Here is a 26820-nt window from a genome sequence, read left to right on the forward strand (position 1 = left end):
TTCCCCATCTATAAAGGAGGGAACTAGCTGATCTGAGCTAATACAGGGTGTTATGGGGATAAAAGAAGATGCTTACAAAATGCTTAGCATAGCGCTGCCCCGAGTGAGTGATCAAAGCAGGCCACCTGCCAGTTTCACTGTCATTTATTATTCCAGTGACTTGCTATTATTATTTCTTGTCCTCACTCCTTCCCCCTCCAAAATAAACTCCACTGTACTGATGCACCGCACCGCATCTCCATTTTCATCACTGACATTTAATAGTTAAACATGCTTTTCTTTACTACAACGGTTTGCAAAGCACCTTGCAATTTCCTCTCCTAATTCCTGGAATTTTGTTTGTTTGAACTTGAATTGTTTAAAGCTCTCTGTTCGGCAAACTCTCTATTGTGTGTTTTCCTCTGATGTCCAAAGGCTTTGAAACAGTAGCTTTTCCATAATCTTCACCAAAAGTTGCACTAACTCCCTAAAGGGTCGCTGCCTTTTGCACAGTCTCTTCCAGCTGGCTGTCTGACTCGTTCTGTTTTCATTCTTTTCCCCAAGATCTTTTCTCTCTGTTTACCTCTTTTGTGGGGAATCTGTTGCAGGGCATTCTGTGAAATATTCTTGCCTCCTCCGTTCAAGATGAAGCTGTTATCTTGGTGACAGGTACTGACGAATACCATGTAGGCGCATGGATGATCACATGGCCAGCCTTACAGATTAGCACCTTTTTCAGGGGATGATCATCTCCATGGCTGTTGCAGAAGCTTTGTCAGAAAAAGTTGGACATTAATGGCAACCCTGGTTCTGGCAGTTAAATGAATGTGGAATCTAGCTAGTAGTTTTTTTCCCCTCCCCAAGGAACATCTCTGGAACTCACTGAAACACACAAGAGCACCGATCAGATTTTTAATCAGGATAACCTCCCACCTGTAGAGCATTTTATAGATTCCGAAGCACTTGGGTGTTCATTATCAGTGCACTTGTCTGTGGGAACCCAGCAAATGTGTCTGTTCCAGGGAAAGGGAGGAGGAGGATGAAGAGAGTAGATCCAGGATGCTGAGCTGAGGGTTGGGATTTTGAGGATCTGCCTGGGTCGGACGGTAGTCAGATGGAGAATGGGATCCCCTGCTTTCTGGTGCTTTTCTGAGTCTTGCTAATAACAAGTGACCTGTGAGAGAATTTCACAAGACTCAGAGGGCACTTCCATTATGAAACAATCCTTTGTAGATTCGTTTAAGCTGTTGTCCTTTTTCCTCTTGTGGTATGTTTAGAGATCCATCTTACAGTGTAACATTTTACTTGGCATCTAGTGCAAAAGGAAACTGTGGAATAGTTCTTGCTCTCTGATCAAACTAGATGAATTCCTAGTAGAGGTCATTGGAAAAATATTTGGGGGAGGAGAAGAGGAATATTTCTTCTTTTAGTTTTGGAAGACATCCAAAGAGGAAGGGGGAAAAAAATGTACATCAAGAAACTGATGGTTTACAATGTTTATGGAAACACCATTACCCAGATGCCTTGGTTCCCTCTGCAGTGTTAGACACCTCAATTCAATGGCCTCCCTTTTCATTTTTTTTCATTATAAAAATAACATATCCTCATGACCCATAATTAGGAAACCTCCCTTCTGATGCAGCCATTTTCATTTTATGTATTTTCCCTGCCAGCCTTTTCCACATTTATACATATTGCATAGCTACCCTAATACATGGTTTTCATCCTGTGGTGTTTTCTTTTTTTTGGTTGGAGGCATGCAGAGGCTGTGCCATGTGAGTTGTGGAATTTTAGTTTCCTGACCAGGGATCAAACCCAGGCCCAGAGCACAGAGTCCTACATGACTGGGCTGTCAGGGAATTCCTCATCTTGCTTTTTGTTTAATTCAGCATTTTTCATGTTGCTTGACTTCACAGGTATACTTGTTAATGGTTACACAGTGTCATCAGTGGATGTTCTGTATTTTAAGTAAACATCTCCTGTTGTCTGACACTTGGATTCCAGGGTAACTTAGTGCAGAGTTGTAAAAACGTGGGCCCTGGAGCCAGCCTGACCTGGATTTCTTGCTCTGCCAATTCTCAGCTGTACCATCTTGCTGGGAACAACGATGATACTTTTCTTAGAGGATTGTTTGAAGGAAAATAATGTATTTGAAGCACTTAAACATAGCTCCTGGCAGATTGTCTTCTCCATATTTAGTAGCTAGTCTGTTATTATTTCCAGTTCATCACTATTAAGCAACAGTGCACTAACAGTGTTTTCTTTTGGTAAATTCACACACGTAGGAATATTAGGCCAAGATAATTGCATATTTATACTGTTCTTCCTATATAGACTGACATTTCTTGATATCCCAGTTTTTTTTTACTCTTATGAACAATTCTTTGCTATGCAGCTCAGCCAGGAAAAGAAAAAAAAAAAAGATCTAAGGACTTCTCTGGTGGTCCAGTGGTTAAGACTCCATGCTCCCAAAGCAGGGGGCACAGGTTTGAACCCTGGTGGGCAACTAGGGATCCCACACTGGGGAACTAGCTAAGATCCCACATGTCACACTGTCCAGCAAAAAGGAAAGTTCTAAGTGTGTCATTTTCACTCTACCCTTACTGGCATTGGAAACTATAATTTCCTAAGTTGGGCAATTTAGTATGTTAAACACGATACCTTGTGATCTGCCCACATTGAAAAAGTAGAGCAAATAGTGTAATTAGTACCTCCACTCACCCAGCATCCAGCATCCACAATGGTTAACCTCTCCCCTGTGTTTTTAGAACACCTCAAGTCATTTCATCATTTCACTCATCAGGAATCCGGTACACAGTGCTCCCGGTGAGGATATTTTATTATTTTTTTTAACATAACCATCACACTGTATCTCACTTAACAAGACTAACAAGAATTCCTTAATATCAAATATTAAGTCCAAAGTCAAATGTCTCCAAATTCACATTTGTCTTTGGGGCCTCATCTTAGGTAATACTAAAGAATTTTTGTTAATTTGTGTCCAGAAGGTCCTTGTTCAGTTGATCAGTGTGAATCAGGATCCCAACATGTTCTACCCATTTCTCATGGTTGACATTCTGTAAAAGTCCCCCATTTCTCCTTCCCCCCATGCTATTGATTTGTTGAAGAATCTAGGTCATTTGTCTTATGGACTGTCTTCTCTCCTGGAGTCTGAGTGTGGCTTAACTTTCCCCTTTCTCCTCCTGCTTTCTGTAAGCTGATGTGTAGATCTGGAGGTTTAGTAAGTATCTCACTTTTTAACAGGGATGTTAGTTTTGATTTTTTTTTTTTTTTTAAGATTTGTTTTTTATGTGGACCGTTTTTAAAGTTTTTATTGAATTTGTTACAATATTGTTTCTGTTGTCTGTTTTAGTTTTTTGTCTAGGTCACATAGGACCTTAGCTCCCTGACCTGGGATCAAACCCACACTCCCTGCATTGGAAGGCAAAGTCTTAAACACGGGGGTGCCAGGGAGGTCATTAATGGGGTGTTTTGAAGGGAGAGCACATTGTTACAGTCCTTCCCTGCGTAGAATCTTGTGCAGTTGACCAGATGCCAATGGTTATTGGCTTCTCCTGGCAGTAGGAGGACAAGCAGCATTGAGATTCTAGTAAACTAGTTGGAAGAAATTGAATATAAAAATAAGTGATTATATTAGCTTAAAAAATACTCCAGTATACTTAGTTGTTGCTCTGGAAGTCACCCTTTCTTTGTTTCAGTGCCCTAAGAGTAGTTCCAGAGGTAGGTGTGGACTGGCCCTGCCCTCCAGGAGTTCTAGGTGGGAAGATAATCAGAAAAGTTACGTGGCTCTAGAATGTTCATTTCAAAAGTTGTCACCTGGCAGAACATGGTTGATGAGTGGCAGATAATAAGAATGGTTAGATGTCAAGAAATGAAACCATCTCCTGTGGGTTGGGTTGGTCTGGGAAGATTTCTCAAAAGAAAATCTTGATTGAGGAACTGTATAATAGGTGATATTTGAAAAGGCTGAGAAGGCGGAGGAATGGGCTGTTGTGGATAAGAGTTCAAAGATACAGAAGACTGTCACTGTTAGCCAGTTGATCCTCTCCTGTTGATGGCCTTTGGTATCTATCTTCTGAACTTTTTTCTTTCTTTTGTTCTTTAATTAATTCAACAAATATTTTTGGAGCATTAATTAAGTGCCAGTCTTTTTTGTGGCCTGGGAACATGACTCATCAGGCAATCTGATTTCATGAAAGAAACATGAGCTGGGAGTCAGAAGACCCGAATTACTCTGTTTTTAAAATAAAAATATTGAAAGAACTCCTTGAGATTATTGTTAACCCTCGTATCCCCAGAGGGAGACTTTAGCAGGTCTGACTGAGATTGTGGCAGGCTGTCATCTTTCCTGAGAAGAAAAGCCTCTACTATTTGAATGAAGGATGGTGGGGGAAATAGTGAAGGAGACAGGGAAGTCTGGCATGCTGCAGTATATGGGGTCACAAAGAGTCAGAGAGGACTTAGTGACTGAACAACAACAATAAATTAATTTTTTTTTTTTATTATTCTCTTACCTTCTTTCTTCTCCTTCTTTCTTGTGGAAGCACTTTATCCTTTGAGCTCTAAAGCTAAGCTGGAAACTCATGAAACAATATCTGTCACTACCCTGGGCAAGGATACAAATGAGAACAAGAAGAATTCTTTAGCTCCCAGACAGCTCAGCTCACCTTTGTTCAGATTCCAATCGCGTGGGATGCAGGCTGGGGAAGGTTTACCTGTGGTTTATCCCGCTGGAAGACATGGGCTCATTCACATGAAAAAGCATTGATCTTGAGATTGAAAAAGGCTTATGGGGAGTGGGTGGCTGAGAACAAAAGGAAGACATTGTTAGCATTTTTCACATAGTCATACATCTTCTGCAGCAGCTCAACTTCTATCAATTTGATCTAGGTCTGTTTTCCTTTAAACTCAAATCTACCAGCATCTGTGGAGAGCTAGCTGTATGCAATAGTGGTTATTTAAGAGAGACTTAGCTTCCAGCCCCATCATATCCACCAGCTGCCCCCAGCCCAAAGCACCCCAGATAAGCTTACGAGCTAGGTATGTACATTCGTTGCTATGCAAACACAGCCTCAAGATGAACACCACCCCCAGCCCTGCTACCTCCCCGTGATTCCCGTTAAGTCCCTCTCTTCCCCTTTCTCTTTCCCTATCACGTAACATTCTGTAGAATTTCTGAATTTTCAAGATGAAAGGGAAATAAAGAGTCACCCAGTTCTGTGTTTGCTAACAAACATGTCCCACTCCTTCCCCCAACCAGGATACCACACAGGGGGTTACCTCATGTTTTAGGCTCTTTTATCCCTTACCATCTGGGTATAATATGTAAGTGGTTAATGTTCCACACAGTTTGCATTGAAAAATTTGGATGCGGTATATTCTGTTTGATCAAAACAGGATCCAGGAAAGTTGAATGATTTGTCCATGGCTGCTGGGAGTTGCAGGGTAAACAGGGGCTGAAACCCAGTGCCGCTTGAGCCCACACAGGTCCTACCTGTAAAGCCACCCCATGGACAGAGACTGCTGCCCTGTGAACCTGAGCATGTTCAGAAGGGGTTGCAGCTGTTGGGCAAGACCATCAGTGTTCTGGGCAGACTAAATGAGGATGTGGCTCTTTAGTAGCTGTGTGACCTCATCTATAAGACAGGGAGAGCACCCTCTTCAGCAAGTTGTGAGGACTCAGTAGGTGATACGTGTCGTGTGCTTGTCACAGCCCTAGCGATGGAGCTGATGGCAGCCTCACAGCATTTTCTAGCTTTACAGCATTCACATGCCAGGGCCCTCATCCCAGCGGACCCTTTTGGTTCTATCCAAAGTTAATTCAAACCTGTCCACATCACTCACTTTTGGAAAGAGAATTCCATACAGAACTTTGCTCTGGGGATGTGGCAGATACGTGTATTCCACTTTTAGAAATGACTTAAAACATCTTTGTTTCAGTGTGGTCTTTTCGATTGGTTGGGTGGTTCCTGGGCTTTGAGGAGATTCTTTCTTTCTCCAGACTTACCTCCCAGCTCTCTTCGGAACCATCATAAACCAAGCTACTGTTTATGAAATTACTACTGTATGTCAGCCCCTTACCTGGCTTCTCTCTAATCTTCACCTCCTCCCTTTGAAGTGGGTACTATTATGTTCTAATTGCAGATCAGGGCACTGAGGTTCTGAGAGATTAACGTGCTTGATTATTTTAGATATTTTGGTGGTTCTCCCTTGTTGAAAGTTGCAGGAGCACACTTGTGTGACCTGCAGTAGTCTGGATGGATAAGAAGATTACATCTAGAATGACTCCAGTACTTAGGAGTTATAAGTGTCAGGGACCTGAATGACCATCTAACCCCTTATTGACCAGCAGGGGAAACCGGTGAGCAAAGAGGTCACCAGACTTGATCAGACTCAGGGCAGGAGTCCAGGGCTAAGATCTGAACCCAGATCTCCTGACTCTTGCTTAAGTGTTCTTTCTTTAATTGTATCATATTAGGCTCACATCCTTGACCCTCAGCACCATCAGTGTTGGTATCAAGACACCAGCTAAGTTGCAAATGGCCTGCAGATAATTAATGTTCCATTTCATTTGTGGAATGTCAGGTTCTAGAAGCAAAGTACTAGCATTTGAACCCAGCTCTGACCCTTACTAGCTCTGTGACTTCAGGGAAATCAGTTGAACTCCCTGTGCTTCAGTTGGATTGGACTGTTATAAGGATTACCTGAGAGACAGCATGGAAAGTGAAAGCATGTGCCTGGAAGAGCTGACCACTGGTCTGTGTCAGCTGTGGTCATCATTTGCCAAGCCCCTGTCACTCGCTAAGCACCTTTTGGTACTGGAGCTACAACACTGAACAAGAGAGTCATGTTTCTCACCTGTATGGAGCTTACTGTCAAGTGGGAGACGTGGTTGTTCAAAAATAATAAAGTGTATGATTTGGTGAATTATTCTAGTTCCATTTGTTCTTTGTAGAGCATTGTTTAAAAGTTGCTGCAAGATATCTTTAGTTGCAATTGTTTTTTATAAATGTGTGACATTAGTGTAAATATTTTGCATCAGAAGTTTGGTCAGGGGTGCACAGAGCCCTCAGCCTTGAGGAGTGTTGGTCCTCAGCTTCCTGCCAGCATCCATCTGTGTGTCACCTCCAGAACAGAACTGGCCGAGGTCCTCCTCCTTAGGCAGCCTAGCCAAAGGGCAAAAAGGAAGTTATGGCTGGGGAAAATGCATGAGGCAGCAGAACTTGCTCTCTGAGGGAACAGACAGCTCTCATAGTCATAACAGGCCTGTAGGCAGGCCTGTGTAGACACAGTAGGAACCAAATGTTGTCATACAGGTAACACAGGCACCATGCAAGCCAAGTACCTATTTTTGAGTGACAGTGGTGTATTTTAGGACAGTTCCATCCCATGCATAGATGAACTCCATCTTCCTTTCAGTTTCTCTGTTCATGGTTAATCTAACCTCTTTTCAAGCTTGTTTTCTTGGCCATTTGATATTTTCAAGAATCTATATTCCCCATTGCATTTCCTGACAAATGAGAACATTGAGCTGAACTTTCTGATGAACTCTTATAAATATTATCATACTATCAGTTCAGTCGCTCAGTCATATCTGACTCTTTGCGACCCATGGACTGCAGCGCGCCAGGCTTCCCTGTCCATCACCAACTCCCAGAGCTTGCTCAAACTCATGTCCATCGAGTCAGTGATGTCATCCAGCCATCTCATCCTCTGTCGTCCCCTTCTCCTCCTGCCTTCAATCTTTCCCAGCGTCAGTCTTTTCCAGTGAGTCAGTTCTTCACATCACGTGGCCAAAGTATTGGAGTTTTGGCTTCAGCATCAGTACTTCCAATGAATATTCAGGACTGATTTCCTTTAGAATTGACTGGTTTGATCTCCTTGCTGTCCAAAGGACTCTCAAGAGTCTTCTCCAACACTGCCAGTTCAAAAGCATCAATTCATTGGTGCTTAGTTTTCTTTATAGTCCAACTCTCACATTCATACTTGACTACTGGAAAAACCATACCTTTGAGTAGGTGGACCTTTGTTGGAAAAGTGATGTCTCTGCTTTTTAATATGCTGTACAGGTTGGTCATAACTTTTCTTCCAAGGAGCAAGCGTCTTTTAATTTCATGGCTACAGTCACCATCTGCAGTGATTTTGGAGCCCCCAAAAATAAAATCTCTCACTGTTTCTCCATCTGTTTGCGATGAAGTGATGGGACCGGATGCCATGATCTTCATTTTTTGAATGTGAGTTTTAAGCCAGCTATTTCACTCTCATCTTTCACTTTCATCAAGAGGCTCTTCAGTTCCTCTTTGCTTTCTGCCATAAGGGTGGTGTCATCTGCATATCTGAGGTTATAGATATTTCTCCCTACAATCTTGATTCCAGCTTATGCTTCATCGAGTCCAGCATTTCGCATAATGTACTCTGCAAAGAAGTTAACCAAACAGGGTGACAATATATAGCCTTGATATACTCCTTTTCCAATTTGGAACCAGTCCATGGTTCCATGTCCAGTTCTAACTGTTGCTTCTTGACCTGCACACAGATTTCTCATGAGGCGGGTAAGGTGGTCTGGTATTTCCATCTCTTGAAGAATTTTCCACAGTTTGTTGTGACCCACAGAGTCAAAGGCTTTAGCATAGTCAATAAAGCAGAAGTAGATGTTTTTCTAGAATTCTCTTGCTTTTTCTATGATCCAACATAGATGGATGTTGGCAGTTTGATCTCTGGTTCCTCTGCCTTTTCTAAATCCAGCTTATCATGCTAAAGTAATCCAAAATGTGGGCTGCCTGTACCCAGTGTGCTAATTTTAGACAAGGATACTTTCATCAGCAAGTTATATTATCACTTTTAGATTCCTTGAAATAAAGTAGCATAAATTTGAGGCAATACTTTATATATAGCTTAGTCTTTCCTGTTTTATAGGATTACAGAAGATGAGCATTTATGTTTGAAAGTGAAAGTTGCTCAGTTGTATCCAACCCTTTGCAACCCCATGGACTATATAGTCCATGGAATTCTCCAGGCCAGAATACTGGAGTGGGTAGCCTTTCCCTTCTCCAGGGGATCTTTCCAACCCAGGAATGGAACTGGGGTGTCCTGCATTGCAGGCAGATTCTTTACCAACTGAGCTGTCAGGGAATTTTTAATTGCCGTATTTTACAGTTTAAGAAACTGCACCTTGGAGAGTTTAATTGACTTGCTCGATGTCACATGGCAAATTTAGTGGTAGAACCGGTGTTGGATCCAATGTTTTCACATTTAGGTCAGTTCACTCTTCACTGTGCCTCTTCTTTTATACATGTCCAATAGTTGAATCAATATTTGAAATCCTGCTTTAAAGAATTAACCCCTTTAAGGCAAGGTGGGTGGAAAAGATCCCCAAATTCCACCTTTCCTCTCTGATTCTTTGAGAAAAGAGAGGGTAGGATGATACCAGAAAGGTTAATAACAGTATAGACTGTGTGCTTGCCTTGTGCCTTAAATGCTGACATATAGAGGAACTCATTAAACTATGGGCTTCCCAGATAGTGGCACTGATAAAGAATTCGCCTGCCAATGCAGGGGATACTGGAGACATGGGTTTGATCCCTGCATTGGGAAAATCCCCTGGAGAAGGAAATGGCAGCCCACTGCAGTACTCTTGCATAGGGAATTCCACGGACAGAGGAGTCTGATGGGCTGCAGTCCAAGAGGTTGCAAAGTGAAGTGAAGTGAAGTTGCTCGGTTGTGTGTGACTCTTTGCAATCCCATGGATGGTAACTTAGCAGGCTCCTCCATCCATGGAACTTTCCAGGCAGGAATAGTGAAGTAGCTTGCCATTTCCTTCTCCGGGGGATCTTCCTAAGCTTGCAAATAGTAGGATTCAACTGAGCACCCATGCATATATTTTTTCTTATTAAAGCCTTTAAACTCTCATATCCCCATTTTCCAATTGATTAAGCTGAAGTTATTGTTGTTGTTCAGTCGCTCAGTTGTGTCCAACTCTTTGCAACCCCGTGGACTGCAGCACGCCCGGCTTCCTTGTCTTTCACCATCTCCCGGAGCTTGCTCAAACCTATGTCCATTGAGTCAGTGATTCCATCCAACCATCTCATCCTCTGTCATCCCCTTCTCCTCCTGTCTTCAATCTTTCCCAAAATCAAGGTCTTTTCCGATGAGTCAGTTCTTTGTATCAGGTGGCCAAAGTATTGCAGCTTCCACCTCAGCATCAGTTCCTCCAATGGATATTCAAGATTGATTTACTTTAGGATGGACTGGTTTGATCTCCTTGCAGTCCCAGGGACTCTCAAGAGTCATCTCCAACACCACAGTTCAAAAGTATCAATTTTTCAGGACTCAGCCTTCTTTATGGTCCAAGCTGAGGTTTGGCATGATTAAATAAAGTCCAAAGCCATATAGTCAGCAAGTGGAAACCTTGGTGTTTGCATTCAGGCTTCTTATTCTAGACCTTGTATTCCCCAGTGTTCTCCCAGGTACTGAAGGATGAGGTGTTACATAGTCCATAAAGTTTTACTGTTATTGTAGAAGGAGGGTAGAAGGGAAATACCTTATTCTCCAAAAATTAATGTCAGGAGATAGTGCATTTATAATTATCAGTTTACTGGAGCAGTCTGTAGGAATTTTTTTTCCTTCACTTTGAAATTTTGCACTTTCCATATTAAAAGCTTATTTAGGAAATGAAAATTAATTTGAGGGAAGGAAGCCTGTGTTATTCCTGCTTCCAGCTGGAACAGATGCCTGGCCTCCTCTGGACAGGTAGGAGGGGCAACACTGGCCTCTGCTGAGCTCGTAAACTGGAGAAGTGTCTAAATTCAGGAACGATGCCAGGTGGGGTGGGGGCACGGAAGGGAGGAAAGGGATGTGGTGTTTGGAGCCCATAACTCAGGAAACGTGATGGCACCTAATTTCAGAGTGGCATGAGGCAAGCGTTTAGGAAAAGAATAATGAGCTATTGTTGTGGGCTTTTTTTCTTTAATGGGTGGGTTGTTTTTATAAAGTTTTATGAACAGGAAACTGAAGCAAAATGCTGACCCCTTTGGTTTTTGAGCTCTGCCAGCATCATTTTCATTTTTATTTTTGACTGTTGGTGACAGGCACTTCCCTTAACATTTTTGAGGGTGAAGTGTAACCCCAAACTGCCTTTTTATAACAACAGCAGAATCCAGATGAAGCGTTGTGGTTTCAGATCTTCTTGATAATATCATGAGACCAAAAAAAAAAAAAAAAATTACCCGCAGCCCAGGGAGAAAGACAGCTCTTTCAGAAACCAAGGCAGACTATAGAATGTTTTCCTTCTGAAGACATTCTAGAAAAATTGCCCAACATGTGGGAAACCTCTAACAGGTATTAAAATGGGACTTGCTGTGGTAAAGAAAATACTGACTGAATTGTTGAATTCCCCTCCTGCCCTGAGAGCCTGAGAATCATAAAAACTCGGCCTCCCCAGCTGTTGTTTCCTCTGGAAGATGACTTAATGTTGAAGGTGGTCTTATCTGTTGTGCATTGATGATGCACAGAACCAAGGTTTCAGGCATCTATCTGGCTGCCAATTTCAGAGATGTTAAAGGCTGTTTTGTTCCTGCAGGGTGTTTATTCATTGCTTACCTTATAAAAAGTTATGTCTTACTGCATTTTCCTGGCACCAGAGCAATCCTTGTACCTACCCATTGCATATGGCTTTTCTGAGCCTGCAGGCAGCACTGGGTTATTAAAGTTCAAGGAGGAAACCACGTGATGTTGGCTTTACCATTTTAATTCTCTCTTACCTTCCTCCCACCCCCAGACAGATGAGTTTTGTTCAGCGCACACTGTGTCTAAGCCAGAGTGAGCTCTCAAAGCGCCTCTTGTCAGACTCCAGGTGAGGAGGCCCAGGCAGGGAGGGCACAAGCAGAGCAACCAGCAGAGCAGCCGGAAGAGAAGTTGCCTTCCTCTCTGACTGGCTCCCTCAGACAAAAACGTTTTCAAGTCCATAATTTCACATCAGCCTGGAAACATTAGACCAGAACCATGTTTGATCCTGCAGAAACAATGGGCAAAATCTCCCCTTCCCCTTGAAAGTCAGCCACCCAGGGCCCCCTTCAAGAGAACAAAGTCTCTGTATTAATAGTACTAGGTATGAACATGGCAAATTGCAAAGAAAAAAGAAATATATAGTTTAACCTGGAATCAGACACTTAGAACAGGAAAGGGAAGAAAGAGCCACCACAGGGAAGAAAAAAGGAAGATGGGGTTGTCACTAGGAATCTCTGAAAACAAACTATTTGACATCTCTTTGCCACCAGAGTCTCAATCTCCCTGGCAAGTCTACCTTGTTCAGAAATTAGTGTAAATTGCTGAGAGTCTGTAAAAAGCTGGAGGGAACCAAAAGCTCACAGTAAAATCCAGCAGGGCTCCCGTAGCCTTACACTGCAGGTGCCATCTCTACAAGCAGTTTCAGTGAGTTTGGGACTCTTCAAGAAGCTTATTAAGGGACTCATGTCTCCTTTCAAATTTTCTTTTAACAGCCCATGGTGGTATTCTGCATGTGATTTCTTGGTCCTATCTTACAAACTTTTGAAGTTGTTTTTTTTTTTTTTTATGTAGACCATTTTTAAAGTCTTCATTGAATTTGTTACAATATTGCTTGTATTGTATGTTTTAGGTTTTTGGCTTCTCAAACCCACACCCCCTATATAGGAAAGTGAAGTCCTAACCTCTGGGACACCTGGGAAAAGTCCCCCATCTCAGAAACTTTAGACAGCTTTCCTCATTGCACAAAGTCTCTGAATTTACCTTCTCTATGACATGTTCTACTTAATTTTTCCATTTAATTTAATTTCAATTTAATTTTTATTTCAACAAAGATGGATCCTTCTACCATGCGCCAGCCAGAATGATAGAAGGAGCTAGAGCTGTTGCGGTGATTGAGAGAGTTATGGTCCCTGTGCCTTTGTAGGTAGAGACATGCTGAATCAGTCATTATGAGCGCGATGAATATTAGGGAGAGGTAATCAGTGCAGTGGGCTTCCCTGGTGGCCCACATGATAATCTGCCTGCAGTGCAGGGGACCCAGGTTCGATCCTTGGGTCAGAAAGATCCCCAGGAGAAGGGAATGGCAATCCACTCCAGTATTCTTGTGCCTGGAGAATTCCATGGACAGACGAGCCTGGCGAACTACAGTCCATGGGCTCCCAAAGAGTTGGCCACAAGTGAGTGACTAAAAGTTCCACTTTCACTCAGCACTAGGGGGGTACAAAGTAAAGGTTCCCCTTGCTGGGGGACTGAGGACTGTCTTGGAGGAGAGGAATTAGCCAGGAAGCTATCTGGTTGGTGGTTCTTGTCTTGCCGAAGAACTAAATGATCATGCACTAATAAAAGTTGGTGAACTAGAAACTGGTGCTTTTCTTCAGCCTTCTGTTGCACAGGCTTTGGGTTCTGTCCAAATTGCAGGCATGTGGGACCTGTATTTTCTGAGCTTAGTTTTAGGTGTAAGATGGAAAAATTCAGAAGCTCCTGTACCTCAGCTCACTCAACCAACACCCTTGCATGCCCCTGTAGTGTTATGGGATGCCCACAGCACGAGGAACACTGAGCTAATGAGCTGCTTTCTACCACACAGCAGCTGACTTCCGCTCCCACCAGAAGAGTGAGAACCAGGCTTGCTAGGAGTCCCAGAGTCTGTCTGTGCTGGTTAAACTCGTTCTGTAATTAAGGTCTTCTCCTCACGCTACTGTCCCCTCCCCACCCCCACAATAAACCCCAGGAGCTTTTTCAAGTAAACATCTCAAGCCAACCGCCCTCCTCCCATTCTCTACTGCTGCCGCTAATTTTTTAAAAATGTAAATGCAATCATGCCCCTTGGCTATGAAGAGATAAGCATGATTTTAGTTGGAACTTTTGGATAGGAGACTGTAAATCAAAGTCCCAAGAGCCAGAACCCATCTCCTGGTGGGTGGCTTAGTTGGTAGTTCACTGGGAGTGTGGAGTTGCGTATTTCTTGCTGTGGCCCTGCTGCACCCATATGTTTCTAGTGGGCTGTGCAGTGTGTATGGTTCCTCAGCACAGCCTGAGCAAATAAGCAGCGCGCTCTGTGCCTGTTCTGGATTGCAATACTACAGCCAGTGGGCTCGTTGCCCCCTGGGCACCAAGGATCTGTGGTCTCCTGATAATCCTAACTCACACTGTCTTGAAGGGAGTTTATCAAAAATTCAAATTTCTCGAGTCCACTGCTAAAGAGTCCAGTTCAGTTAATCCAAAGTGGGGCCCAGTAATCTGGATATGGTAAATTTCTCAGTTGATTTCACTGCACGTGGTCTCTAGAATTATTGTCCCTAAATCCCCACAATTCACTTTTCTATAAATGTGTAGATTTTCAAATCCTGGCCAGAAGATATGAATAGTGCTATATTTCATTGTTACCCACACTTTCCCCACATTTTTAACTTCTCTGGAATTGGGATGTATCTTACAATTGATCATGTGTTATAATTTTTTTTCATTTTATAAAGTATTTACTTATTTTTAATTGATTGATAACTTTACAATATTGGTTTGACTTGTCATACATCAACATGAATTAAACATAGGAGTACATATGTCCCCTCCCTCTTGAATCTCCCTCCTACCTCCCACCGTGTGTTATAATGTAATTGGCAATTTTTATTTTCTTTCTTAGCTGTACATAATATAATAGAACATATTTCAGTCTTTGGCATCTTAGTTTGATGAAATATGGTACTTTGATGCTGAGTTTGTAGTTGATGGAAAATAAAACATTTCCACTATCCAAAGCTAGAATTGATACATTTTAGATTCCAGTGTCTCCATGCAGTGGTTAGTATTAAAAAAAAAAAAAAAAAAACTACTGATACATACATTGCTGTAGTCTAAAGAGAATAAGTAGTTTTGGAATATAAAAAGTTTAGTAAATTTTTGGTCAAAAATATGAAATAGTTTCAACTAAATGCAGGCTCTCCATAAAGTTCAGTGTACAAAAAGTGTTCTAACAATTGGCTTAAATTCTATAAGCAAAGCAAGCCTGCTGATAGTAATCAGCTGAGATCAAAAAGTTAGCATTCTTATTACAAAACCTTGAGTGAGGACAGATCTCTGACTGCACAGGCTGTGCTATGTATCACAAACACAGTAAGCCGAACCCTTTGGGGTTTTTATTTTATCACCACGTTTGCATTTCTGCCACCTAAAATAATTAAATATGCTGGTAAAGTTTGTCCTATAGAGTTTGACTATAAAGAAAGCTGAGTGCTGAAGAATTGATGCTTTTGAACTGTGGTGTTGGAGAAGACTCTTGAGAGTTCCTTGGACTGCAAGGAGATCCAACCAGTCCATCCTAAAGGAGATCAGTCCTGGGTGTTCATTGGAAGGACTGATGTTGAAGCTGAGACTCCAACACTTGGGCCACCTGATGCGAAGAGCTGACTCATTTGAAAAGACCCTGATGCTGGGAAAGATTGAGGGCAGGAGGAGAAGGGTACGACAGAGGATGAAATGGTTGGATGGCATCACCGACTCAATGAACATGAGCTTGGGTAAACTCCGGGAGCTGGTGATGGACAGGGAGGCCTGGCGTGCTGCAGTCCATGTGGTTGCAAAGAGTCAGACACAACTGAGCAACTCAACTGAACTGAAAGTTTGTCCTGGGAAAAACATTTCTTCCCCCTTTCCAAGTTCTTCTTAAATTGTCTGTTCATTTTCACTGGTATTTTCAAGTACATTTTCATATCTTAAACAGGTTAAGATAATTTTCTCTTCCTTTCCCCCTTACTCATGTTCTTCTTTATCCTTTTCTCCTTTCATGCTTTATGAAGTCTGTTATTCTGTTAAGGGTCAGGTTTGGGCATGAAGGAAAGATTCTAGACATGTCAATATTCTAAGGCTTCTTGGCACTCAAACATTTTGTTTGCAGCTCCACTGTGCCTAAACTGACATTTGACATCAACCAACGATCACGGCCTAAAGCGAAAATATCCTTGAGGTCAAAACCAACAGGTTGTCCTGGCTCTGATGCCGTGTTTCAGCTCTACTCTTTAATGTAGGGTCTGTCAACTGTGACATTATAAGCATTTTGAACCTGTTAATTCTTTGGTGTGTGTGTGTGGGGGGGGGGGTGTCCTGTGCATTATAGGATGTCTACCAGCATCCTGGGCCTCTACCCATTAAATGACACTAGCTCCCTCCCCCAGTGACCATCTAAAACATCTAGACATTGCCAAATGTCACCCAGGGAACAAAATCGTACCCCTTTGGGAATCACTGATATAATGACTGTACCTATCTGTGTTATATCAGAGCATGACACATAGTATTCTTGGTTTTTCACCATAAAATCTTGATTGTTTTTGAATTATAGCTAATAAGTCACAAGATAAGCTCATTACTGGGATAAGATGCTGTCACCTAACCAGTTTTTCAGACTTGTTTTAGAAAATGAGATCTATGAGAGAAGGCAAGAATGAAGTCTTCCAGCTTTAGAATAGCCAGGTATATACATTCGTAAATCTAGCCTGGAGCCAGTGGACATATCCCCAGGCAAAGGGAGAAGTTTTAGATGATTTTATGATTTTAGATATTATCAGTACTTGATTTGTGCTGTTTTTACCTGTCTGGTAGTAAACCACACTTCTGATCTCTCAGAATTCACTACAAGAACTTCTTCAGGCTTTTAACTACCCTCTCCCATCAAGACTGAAATTACTGAGAGGAGAGGGAACTTGGTCATTAGCTGGGAATGTCCCCCAAACAGAAGGGGAGCCACGTGTTGGTACACATGTGTGTCCAACATGTACATACACGACTGTGTCAGATTAGCACAGGTAGACGAGATGGCTCCAGATGCCAAGGAAGCAGACAGAGGTACATTGTGTTTGAAGGCTAGGCTTTGGGATATCTGCTACCCTCACTTGTGCTCCTTCTACAAATGCACACCTCACAGCAGAGGTTACAGGTGAAAGGCCGTGTTTCAAACTCAGCTATATTTCTTGAGCAGGTGTGTATTACTCACCTTTCTGCCATAGAGATTCAGGAATGGGTGGAAGATATTTTAAGTATAATGCTGTCAGGACAACAACAATATAATGTTGTCCCATTGGCTGAGAAGACTGTCACAACCACTTTAACTTGTGAAGTTTTAGCCTCATGCTGGGCCTGTTCCACTCAGTCTTGGCATTTGGGGATTTGGGGAGCTGATTGATGGCCTCCCAGTCATGCCTGGCTGTCTGCTCGTCTAAAAGGAGCTAACAACCAGTGCCGGGCTTGTGGGTAGAAGCCCACCACTCCATCAACAGCACAAATGTGCCCTGCTTAGCCCAGGCGAGAATGCAGGCTCTGCTCTTGGCACCGTTCCTGGAAATGCAGAACAGGCTTCTTTATTCCAGTCTCCAGGCTTCTGGCTAGCGAGGAACACTGCCTGGCTGTGAAGCATTTACAGGATTATAACGGGTTGTGCCGAAGGCAAGTCCTGAAAGGCACTTTGTGCCGTTGCTTTGAGTGAAGCTGACTGTTCAGGCAGTGTTGTTCTTAAGCCCATAAACACACACACAGGCAGAATGGGGAATGCTGGGCTCCTGGGGCCGCTAAGCTGGGTAGCACTGCAGAGTTGGACTGACTTCTCTCCACTGTGGCACCAGCTTCAGGGGGTGTGCTTGGGAACCCTCCTGTAGAGCAGCCTACTTTCTGACCAAGGCTTCGACCATAAACACTTCCGGTTGGAATACTAGGCAGATTGCCCAAACTCCACATCTGCTAATGTTGGAGCAGTGTATCATGCACACACGAGGGAGGTTCTGAAAGTGGAAATTGCGTGGACTCAACAATACCCTTGAAAAGCCTCTGAGTGTCTCAGGGACCACATCCCTGACTTGCATATAACCAAAATTGCTGGTTTCAGTTTATAGGCCTTATTATACCAAAAATATATGTCTTTAAACATCAAAATCTTTATGGTGGTGAGACACTCAAGCTGTGAGAGGCTTGGAAATCCAAGCCAAAGGAAATCCACCCAAAGGAAATCCAGATACCCATTTTCCCTTTCACACTTATTTAAATTGTTACTGGCCATTAGCAATCTCTCTCTCACTTTTCCTCTTTCTTTACCTCTGCCTAGCATAGACAGTGGAGAAGGCAATGGCACCCCACTCCAGTACTCTTGCCTGGAAAACCCCATGGACGGAGGAGCCTGGTAGGCTGCAGTCCATGGGGTGGCAAGGAGTCGGACACGACTGAGCGACTTCACTTTCACTTTTCACTTTCATGGATTGGAGAAGGAAATGGCAACCCACTCCAGTGTTCTTGCCTGGAGAATCCCAGGGACGGGGGAGCCTGTTGGGCTGCCGTCTATGGGGTCGCACAGAGTTGGACATGACTGAAGCGACTTAGCAGCAGCAGCAGCAGCAGCATAGACAATGGGAAAAACATAAGTTTGCTGCACATATATTGTACCATGTATATTGATTGCTTTTTATGGTTCCATTCTTTGAAGAGGGGCAAAAAAAAAATGTTTTAAGAACAAGTGGATATGGCAGCCTTTTCATCAACCATTATGAATATTCTTCACTCTACAATACTTGTAGTTGAGATTAACGTCCCCTCTCTTCCTTAGGGTTGACTTATTACTACACTGTGCTTCCCGGGTGGCACTAGTGGTAAAGAATTTGCCTGCCAATGCTGGAGACATAAGAGACATAGGTTTGATCCCTGGTTTGGGAAGATCCCCTGGAGGAGGGCATGGCAACCCACTCCAGTATTCTTGCCTCAGAAATCCCATGGACAGAAGAGCCTGGCAGGCTATACAGTCCACAGGGTTGCAAAGAGTTGGAAACAAGTGAAGCAACTTTAGCACGCACATGCAGATTTACATTACCCAGACTTCCTCCTTGGTCCTGAGAATCCTGCATTGAGTAGCCCAGCCCCAGGGCTGGCATAATTTACCAGAGTCACTCTCTTCTTCACCAAGTGCTGGCTGTACACTCCCAATTGGAAGTCAATGCCAAGCCAGCTCCACCAGGGTTCAAAGCCCATCCATGAAGGGACAATTTACTGGCCAGGCCACCTGCCTAGTTGAGGCGGTGGGCCTGCAGGGGCCAGAGGATCAGGGAGGGAAAGGGAATGAGGAGCAAGCTTCAGCTCAAATCCTTGACAGCCAGAGGAGCCCTGTATGAGACTCTTGGTGGCAGGATTAATCAGGGGCTGCTTTGGTTGGTTGCCCTTGGATACAGGGTTGTCCCTCACTCCCCACCTCAAACTTGACCAGACTTGCAGTGAGCCTCGATGAAGCTCTCCATCAGCACCGTTCAGGCTAAAAGGACAAAGCTGTGTTCAAGAATACAGGTAGGAGAAAGATCAGTAGTCCTGAGGTACTCTTTCCCATTCCAAACCTCCTTTTCAACCACTTCCTTCCTACTGCTTTAGGGTGTATATTCGAGGAGGAAGAAAAATCAGGTGCTCTCTTCAATGTCCATTGAACCTCACTCCTTCAACAGCTTCCTTTACATGGTTGGCAAGAGTGAGACTGGCAGAACTGGGCCAGATTCTCTTTGCTTCTGAAGGCAGTTTGTCCACACTGGCTGGGCAGGAAAGCAGGCACATTTAGTGCCAGCATGTGGGCTTGGTACCTGGGATGAAAGGGCTGTATACCATGAGGTTTCCTGCCTGGAGAGTGGGAGTTGCTGGATTCTGGCCTCAGCCAGAGCAGAGAACACTTAAGCAGGGACTGGATATTTCCATTCCCACGACCTCCTGCACACCTAAGATGTCTGAAGAATAGACCCCCACTTGCTGTGACCATGACTTTGATAGGAGGGGAAGAACACTCAACAGTGCAGTCTACAAAATAACTTTTGAGATAATGATCATTTTAATATTTTAAAAATTAATTTCTAAATTCCCAAGTAGCAATTCATGTAAAAATTTTAAGAACATATTAGCTATAAATGTGAAGTTCTCCTTTGTACACTACCTTTAATTCCCCTGGAACTGGCTGCCTCCTTTCAGCCCCATAAAAATTTGCTGTGCTGTGCTTAGTCGTTCAGTCATGTACAACTCTTTGAGACCCCATGGACTGTAACCCACCAAGCACCTCTGTCCATGGGGATTCTCCAGGCAAGAATACTGGAGTGGATTGCCATGCCCTCCTCCAGGGGATCTTCCCAACCCAGGGATTGAACCCAAGTCTCCCGCATTGCAGGCAGACTCTTTACCATCTGGGCCACCAAAAATTTGCTATGGGTCCTTCCAAATGGTTTTCAATGGTATTAACCTACATTTCTCTATAGAAAATATATGGTATTCATTTGTAGATTTTTTTTTTTTAACACAAATGGTATTATACTGCTTACTCTGCAATAGTTTTTTTAACTGAACCTGATACCTTGAAGATCTTTCCATGCCGCACCCAAAGGCCCATCTTCAAAATGACTGCAACTGAGTGGTGTTCCATAGTGATAAGAGTTTATTTAAGCACTCCCTAATGGCGGATGTTGCTTCCCTGGTGACTCAGTGGTAAAGAATCTGTCTGCGGTGCAGGAGATGCTGGTTTGATCCCTAGGCCAGGAAGATCCCATGGAGAAGGAAATGGCAACCCACTCCAGTAGTGTCAGCTCATCACTGGACAGCTTTGTCTGGACACACCCCGTCAGATTCCTCTTCTGAATGGCAGGCAGCCTCTTACCAGCCTCTTCATACTTAAAAGTGGGTGCAGAGGACAGGGCTCTAGGATACTTTTTGGAAGTGGTGGAAAGGTTTTGTGTCCCGATTATGGAGGTGGTTATTCTAGTGTTTACATTTATTAAGACTCAATTAACGGTACAGTAAAATGGGAGCATTTTACTCTTTGTAGATTACACTCCAATGACATATATATATGTATACTCCATATATATGTATATGGAGAGACTGGCTGTGAGTAAGGCGAGGCAGAATACCGCTTCTTCTTAATATGGGCTTTTAAAGAGCTTACTTCCCCCAAGGCCGCTTGCCTCCTCCCGGCTTCGCCCCAGCCTCCATTCTGTCCGCTGCCTCTTCCACCCCACGAGGGCCAGGGAGCCCGAGCGGACCTGCCACTGAGGCTGCGCGGCCCCGACTTCGGGGCCTGCGGGAGGAAGGGTCCAGCGGCCCGATACCCTCGCTGCTCCGGAGAGGGCTTCCGCGGGGCGGCATCTGAGCGCTCCCAGGACGTGTCGGGGTCGGGGCGGGCCCTCCAGGGCCCGCCCACTCCCCGCCCAAGATGGGCGGGCTCTGTCTAGGCTCCGCCCCCTTCTAGCCTGTGCGCCTTAGTCTGTAGGAGGTAGGCTAAAGAAGCCGGCTGTCAGTCTCTGTGTAGCCGCCGCCGCCGCCGCCACCGCCACCGCCGCCGGCACCACCGCTGGCACCGTGGAGCTGGGACCCCCTTTCGCCTGGGAGTTTTGTGGTCTTATCGGATCAGCGGTGACATCCCAACGGGCAGGCCCGGCAGCCGCCATGGTAGCCAAGGATTACCCCTTCTACCTCACGGTCAAGAGAGCGAACTGTAGCCTGGAGGTACCCCCGGCCAGCAGTCCAGCCAAGGACGCCGAGGTAGGACCTCCACCTGGACCTCTCTGGGCATCTCTTACTCTTTCCACTCCCTCTCTGTGTCACTGTTTCCCATCTCTCACTCTGTGTGTTCCTCTTTCTCTCTCTCTCTCCATCTCTCATACACTCTGTTTCCCTGTCTTCATCTCTAACTCTTGTCTTTATCTCATTGCCTCCCTTCCACCCCCTCTCTATGGATCAAAAGAGCGCCACCTCCTCTGTCCCCATCTCTTTGCCCCTACCTCTCTCTTGCATCCTGCAGAGCTCACAGACTGGATCCACTCCACAGAGGGGCTTTCTCATAGTGCATCAGTGGGCTCAGTCGTCAGGGAAGAGCTACCCTTTAAAAGCACAGGTTTCCTCTTGCAGGAGGTTTGGGGGAGGGCAGGGGAACATTCTTGAGGACCCCTTGGGACCTCTCACCTGTCAGGCTTGGACTTGCAGCTGTTTGGCAGCAAAGACAGGACACGGCACCTCTGCTTGTCCCTGTGGCCAGTGGGAGTCATTCAGTTGGGGGTCTGGGAGCTAAATGAGTAATCTGAATGTGTCGCATGTGGATTCTGAAAATGAATTAAATTCCCTGGGGCAGTGGGAAGCTGTCTTGGAAGACTGGAAGCATTTCTCCTCCTGGTAACTTTCCTGTACCGGGAGGGTGAGGTGAGGGAGTCCTCCTGGCTGGTGTTTAGTCTGTCTTTTCCTCGGTGTGTTTTATCTCTGGCAAAGAGCTCACTGGCCTTAAAGGTTGGATTCAGGTGGAGGAGAAAGTGTCTCTTTCTTTGAGGGTCTTGGGGAATACACTTGCTTTCATTAGACTGCACTTTTGCTGTGACTAAGCTGTAGTGGGATCCACAGGACCCAGATCATCATTTCCGCTGATGTGTTTCTGGGAGATCTCCACTCTGCCCCCACCATGAGGGGGAAAGTCTGGGGGAAGGGGTGCTTCCGGTCTTATCACAATGCTTTTGGGGGTCCACCCACTTGCCACCCTTGGGTTTGCTTAGCTATGTGCAGTTGGTTCACTGAATTATGTATATTTGGGAGAACAGCATCAAAGATTCATTGCCTCTAACAAGAGCTGCTCCACACTGACACAACTCTATAAACAGTTTCAGGTTATAATCAGCTTTCTATAAGTTGAGTAGAGACTAACTTCTCACCCTTGTCCCACACCTCATTTCACTTGTATATTTTCACAAAGGGCTTTTGTTCCCAGCAGCTGTAGAAGTGTGATGGTCTTAGTGGTGTTTGGGCTCTTACTGAAGTTTTGACAGGACAGCAACTGCACAGAATTCAGGTTGTTCAGGCTTAGAATAAATATATGATCTTTTCAGGGGGAACTTCACAATTTAATGAATGTAGGAGCAGTGAAGCTAATGTCTGCTCAAATTCCTTTTGGAAAGAAGCAAGCGTAACCGAGTTTAATTAATAAATTGAATTGAGTCAAAGAAAAGAATAATGAGGATAGCTCTAGACTCTGGTCCCTTTCTGCTATCACTTAGTCCTATATTTTTGTGCAGTTTGACTAAAGGTGTAGGTGTAAAACCCATATGCTTCATTTTTTCTTATTCTTTTCTTATATATATATATATATATATACACACACACACACACACACACACACATATATCTGTATCTCACAAATGGATATGAACAATGTATCACCAGAAGTCAAATACTAATTTTCTTCACGGTAGCTGGGTCCAGATTATGAAATGTGACTTAATTTCCTTTTATGGGGATGTTCTGGTATAGGAATAAGCGTGGGAGAGGAACAATTTTTTAAATAGTTGGTAATATTTTTCAGGTATCACTATTTAGGATTTTCCCCCTAGTGGTTAAATCAGAGTAGAAGTGTCTCGTGTACTGTATACTTCTCGAGTCCAAGAAGGCAAATCCAGTACATCCCCTAGCTTGATTAATCTGGCATTTCGCTTCCTGATAATGTCAATAGGCAGAGTTAGAAAAAGAAACCTAAGTGATGTGGGGGCTCGTTTTCTGTTTCAATATCAGCTCAGAAGACAGCCCTCCTTTGCAGGCCTCACTTCTCCATAGGCAGTTAATTAAAATATATTTGCTACCAGCAGGTGTCATCAGCATTTGTGTTTAAAAAACAGCATATGCTAGTTGGCCTTTTGAAAAACATGATTATATCCTTGTTTATAAGCTAGGTATGGACTGTTAGTTCCAATACAGGTAGTTTTTCAGGATCATTTTCTTTGTAGAAAGAAGGTGGTTATGCTGAAAAGAAGGATTGGCCAATCCAAAGTCCTTTTTAACCTTCAGGGGTAGCTGAAGCAAAGCACCTGTGCCCTTTAGCACATCATGACTATTCCTTCAGAATTTGCTGTGAGGAGGACAGTGGGCACACAGCGATGCATGGGCAAGTACCTTCCAGCATTTGTTTATTCTTGCAGCAAGTGTGCTGGGCAAGGCTCATGGGGAAGGGGTGGGTGTCACTAATGTGCATTTGATACCATGCACTTGAGTAAAAATGTGCAACAACAGACATTTTCTCGAAAACACATCATAACAAAATTTCTACTCGGGATTAAATGCTTTGTGCATTTTAAAATTTCAATGATAGTTTTCAGTGATAGAGAAAAATGATATAGTTTAAATATTTATCTTCTTTAAATTATCTATTTTAAATATTAAAATTATTCTACATGGATTATGCTATTAATACAATGTAGCTCCTTAATCTAGTATTTCTTATGACATAGGTATATGAGTTTGGTTGCAGATGTTTAATTTTATTATGACAACCAACTTGATCCTTCCAGCTCTAATCATTAACCATGAAATCTAAGGAGCTTAGTTCATTTTAGTGCAGTAGCACTAGACTTTGACAGAGAAACAGTATCGCATGAGCATCATTAAGCTTATTTCTTCTGACTCATCAATGCAACTTTGTTCCATTGATCTTTTTATATATATATATATTTAATGGGTACTTACTTCTCATGCCAGGAGGAACTGATTTTTCTAGGCATTATTAAGTGCTTTGAATACCTGATTAAGTCACTCAAAGAAAAGTTGTTAGTCCTCATGAATTACACCGATCCCAAGTCAGAAGTCACTGTTTTCCCATGGGGAGGTTTGCTTTTCAAGAAAGAAGGCTCAAATGCATGTATATGTTGGCTAAGGAAGCTGGAGCCTGGTGAGAAGGTTTTAGGTGTTTTGCAGTCCATTTAATGAAAAAAGTGGTGATTCTGTTATTTTCTTTCTAAGAATATATCTGACAATATGATGAACAGCTTACTTTTGGTTTTAGGATTCACTGTCTCAGATGTCGATCTAGTTTAGGCCAGGTTTAGTTAGTGATGTTTGTAGTCATTGCTTTTGTCTCTCTTGTATATGGTCCTGACTTGTCCCTTTGTTCTAACTTTGACTCAGCCAGTAACTTTATGTGGAACCTTGGAATGACCTAGAAATGATGGAATTCAATTCTTTTTCTAAGTACCACATTTAATGTCTCATTTGAGAACACAACCATGTTGTAAGAGTAACATAAAACAAGTATTATTCTGCTCACTTTATGCATAAAGACGCTGAGGGGAAGTGACTTGCAGAAAGCCACTGAGCAAACCAGCAGTTAAGCCAAGACCCAGTGCCAGGTTTCCTGATGGATTCAGTCTAGGTTTTAATACCAGTGTATCCTGTGGCATCTAAGGATGTTTACCTCTGTGAAGAAAAAGGGGGGATGCAAAACAAAAGCCATGTAAAGTGCCTTGAAACACATTCTTCTGAGTACATAATCTTGAGCACTTGATTAACTGAGGAGGTACCTTTAAAGTTTCTGTTTTAAAGGGCAAGGTGAACTCTGTGCCCCACCATAATTTATGCCCCGAGTCAGTCCATAAGTGTATTTGAAATATATGCATCTGGAGCTGTGTTCCTTACATGCCAGCTGGAGAGCTAAGGAGGTGAGCTGGCTTCTAGTGGTTTATACATTTCTTGGAATTTGTATCATACAGTGTGGAGCTGACCATTTATACAGCCAACTACATGGAAATAGCTCCAAGGAGTTATTGCAGTTGGAATCTTGATTTCATCAGGTGATTAATTAGACTTCATGAATCGTGAGACCTCAGGTGGTTCTGGATGGGAGCCTCATGGACAGTGAAGGTCTCTCACTTGCTGGCAAGAGCTGAGTATAGTCATCGGCCATGGTTCTCTTGGGGATCGGTATCTTGGGGGTCCTGGTCTTCCAAGATGCCTGTGAACTAGGAGTAGGTTTATTAAAGAAAAGATATGCTGATATGTACATTTGAGGCTGTTCAGGGCATCAGCTCTGGAATTAGACTGTCCAGGTCCCAGTGCCATCTCCACATCTGCTAGTGATGTGGCCTTGGACAGTCTCCTGTGCTTTTCTCAGCCCCAGTTCCCACAGCTGTAAAATGGGCATGATGATGGCACTACCATAATGAGATGATTCGTGTACAGTGCTAAGCACATGGGAAGTGCTCCATAAACGGCAGCATCATCAAGACCTCTGTATCACAGAAAATTTCCTAAAACAATTTTAAGAAACATGATCACCATCCTTATTCCCCAAATGCTGTTTTATGCACATCCGTGCAACAGAGGTCTGACTGTAAGTCCTCTAAGCATCCTTACAATGATCCAGTGAGGTTGGTGTAACTGCCCCCCGCCTTTTTTTTAGAAGAAACTGAGGCTCAGAGCTGGGTAGCGGCCCTTCCAGGATGGCTGAGCCGGTAGATAGAGGAGCCAGTATTCGTACCCAGTCTGACCCCAAAGTCTGTACTTTCCCAACCACATCATGTTGCCTCTAAATGACTAAATCGCCAGTCTCCTCACCACATAACACATGAAGGGTGAGAATCCCTGCCAGAGCAAATTGCCTCATGGTCAAAGGCCCGTTTTTTCTCTGAGTGTCTGGAAGGGAGACCCCACCATTAGTGAGTGTGCCTGGAAGCCACTTCATAGAGTGGCCACGACCCACAGGAGTGAGTTGTACAAACCTTCACTTGGGAGGGCTCTGGTAACTTCCATTTTGTGTTTCTCAAGACCAAGGAGCTAGTCTTTGGCAGAATTCCGCATGCTCAGCACTGTGGAGGTGACACTGTTAGTTCTGCAATTAGTCATCTTGCTTATCTGCATTAACCACCAGCCTTCCACATAAACTAGTAACTTGGAAGCTTCTGACCACCATCTGGAATTTGCAAATTGTGTCATTTTCTTAAGATCCTTTGTGATTGCTTGTAAAATCCTGAACCAGTGCCACTATTTTCATAACAACCAAATGAAAATAAGTGACTG

The 26820-nt window shown here is 43.6% G+C and overlaps 1 protein-coding gene across 6 annotated transcripts in view; it reads left to right on the forward strand.

The window, feature by feature from the left end:
• Positions 1–26820, forward strand: part of ARHGEF3 (Rho guanine nucleotide exchange factor 3) — a 312998-nt gene that overhangs the window by 223331 nt on the left and 62847 nt on the right. Inside the window, exon 1 of one of the 6 annotated variants that reach the window (XM_005887879.3) lies at positions 21258–21540. The exons of the other annotated variants lie outside the window; for them this stretch is intronic. Within the exon in view, the coding sequence (XP_005887941.1) occupies positions 21445–21540 (96 nt within the window). The 5' untranslated portion in view covers positions 21258–21444. Of the gene's footprint in view, positions 1–21257; positions 21541–26820 lie in introns of those variants that run through there. 6 annotated transcript variants of the gene reach the window in all.

This window comes from Bos mutus, chromosome 22 (assembly GCF_027580195.1).
Source record: "Bos mutus isolate GX-2022 chromosome 22, NWIPB_WYAK_1.1, whole genome shotgun sequence".
NCBI classification, from domain to species: Eukaryota; Metazoa; Chordata; class Mammalia; order Artiodactyla; family Bovidae; genus Bos; species Bos mutus.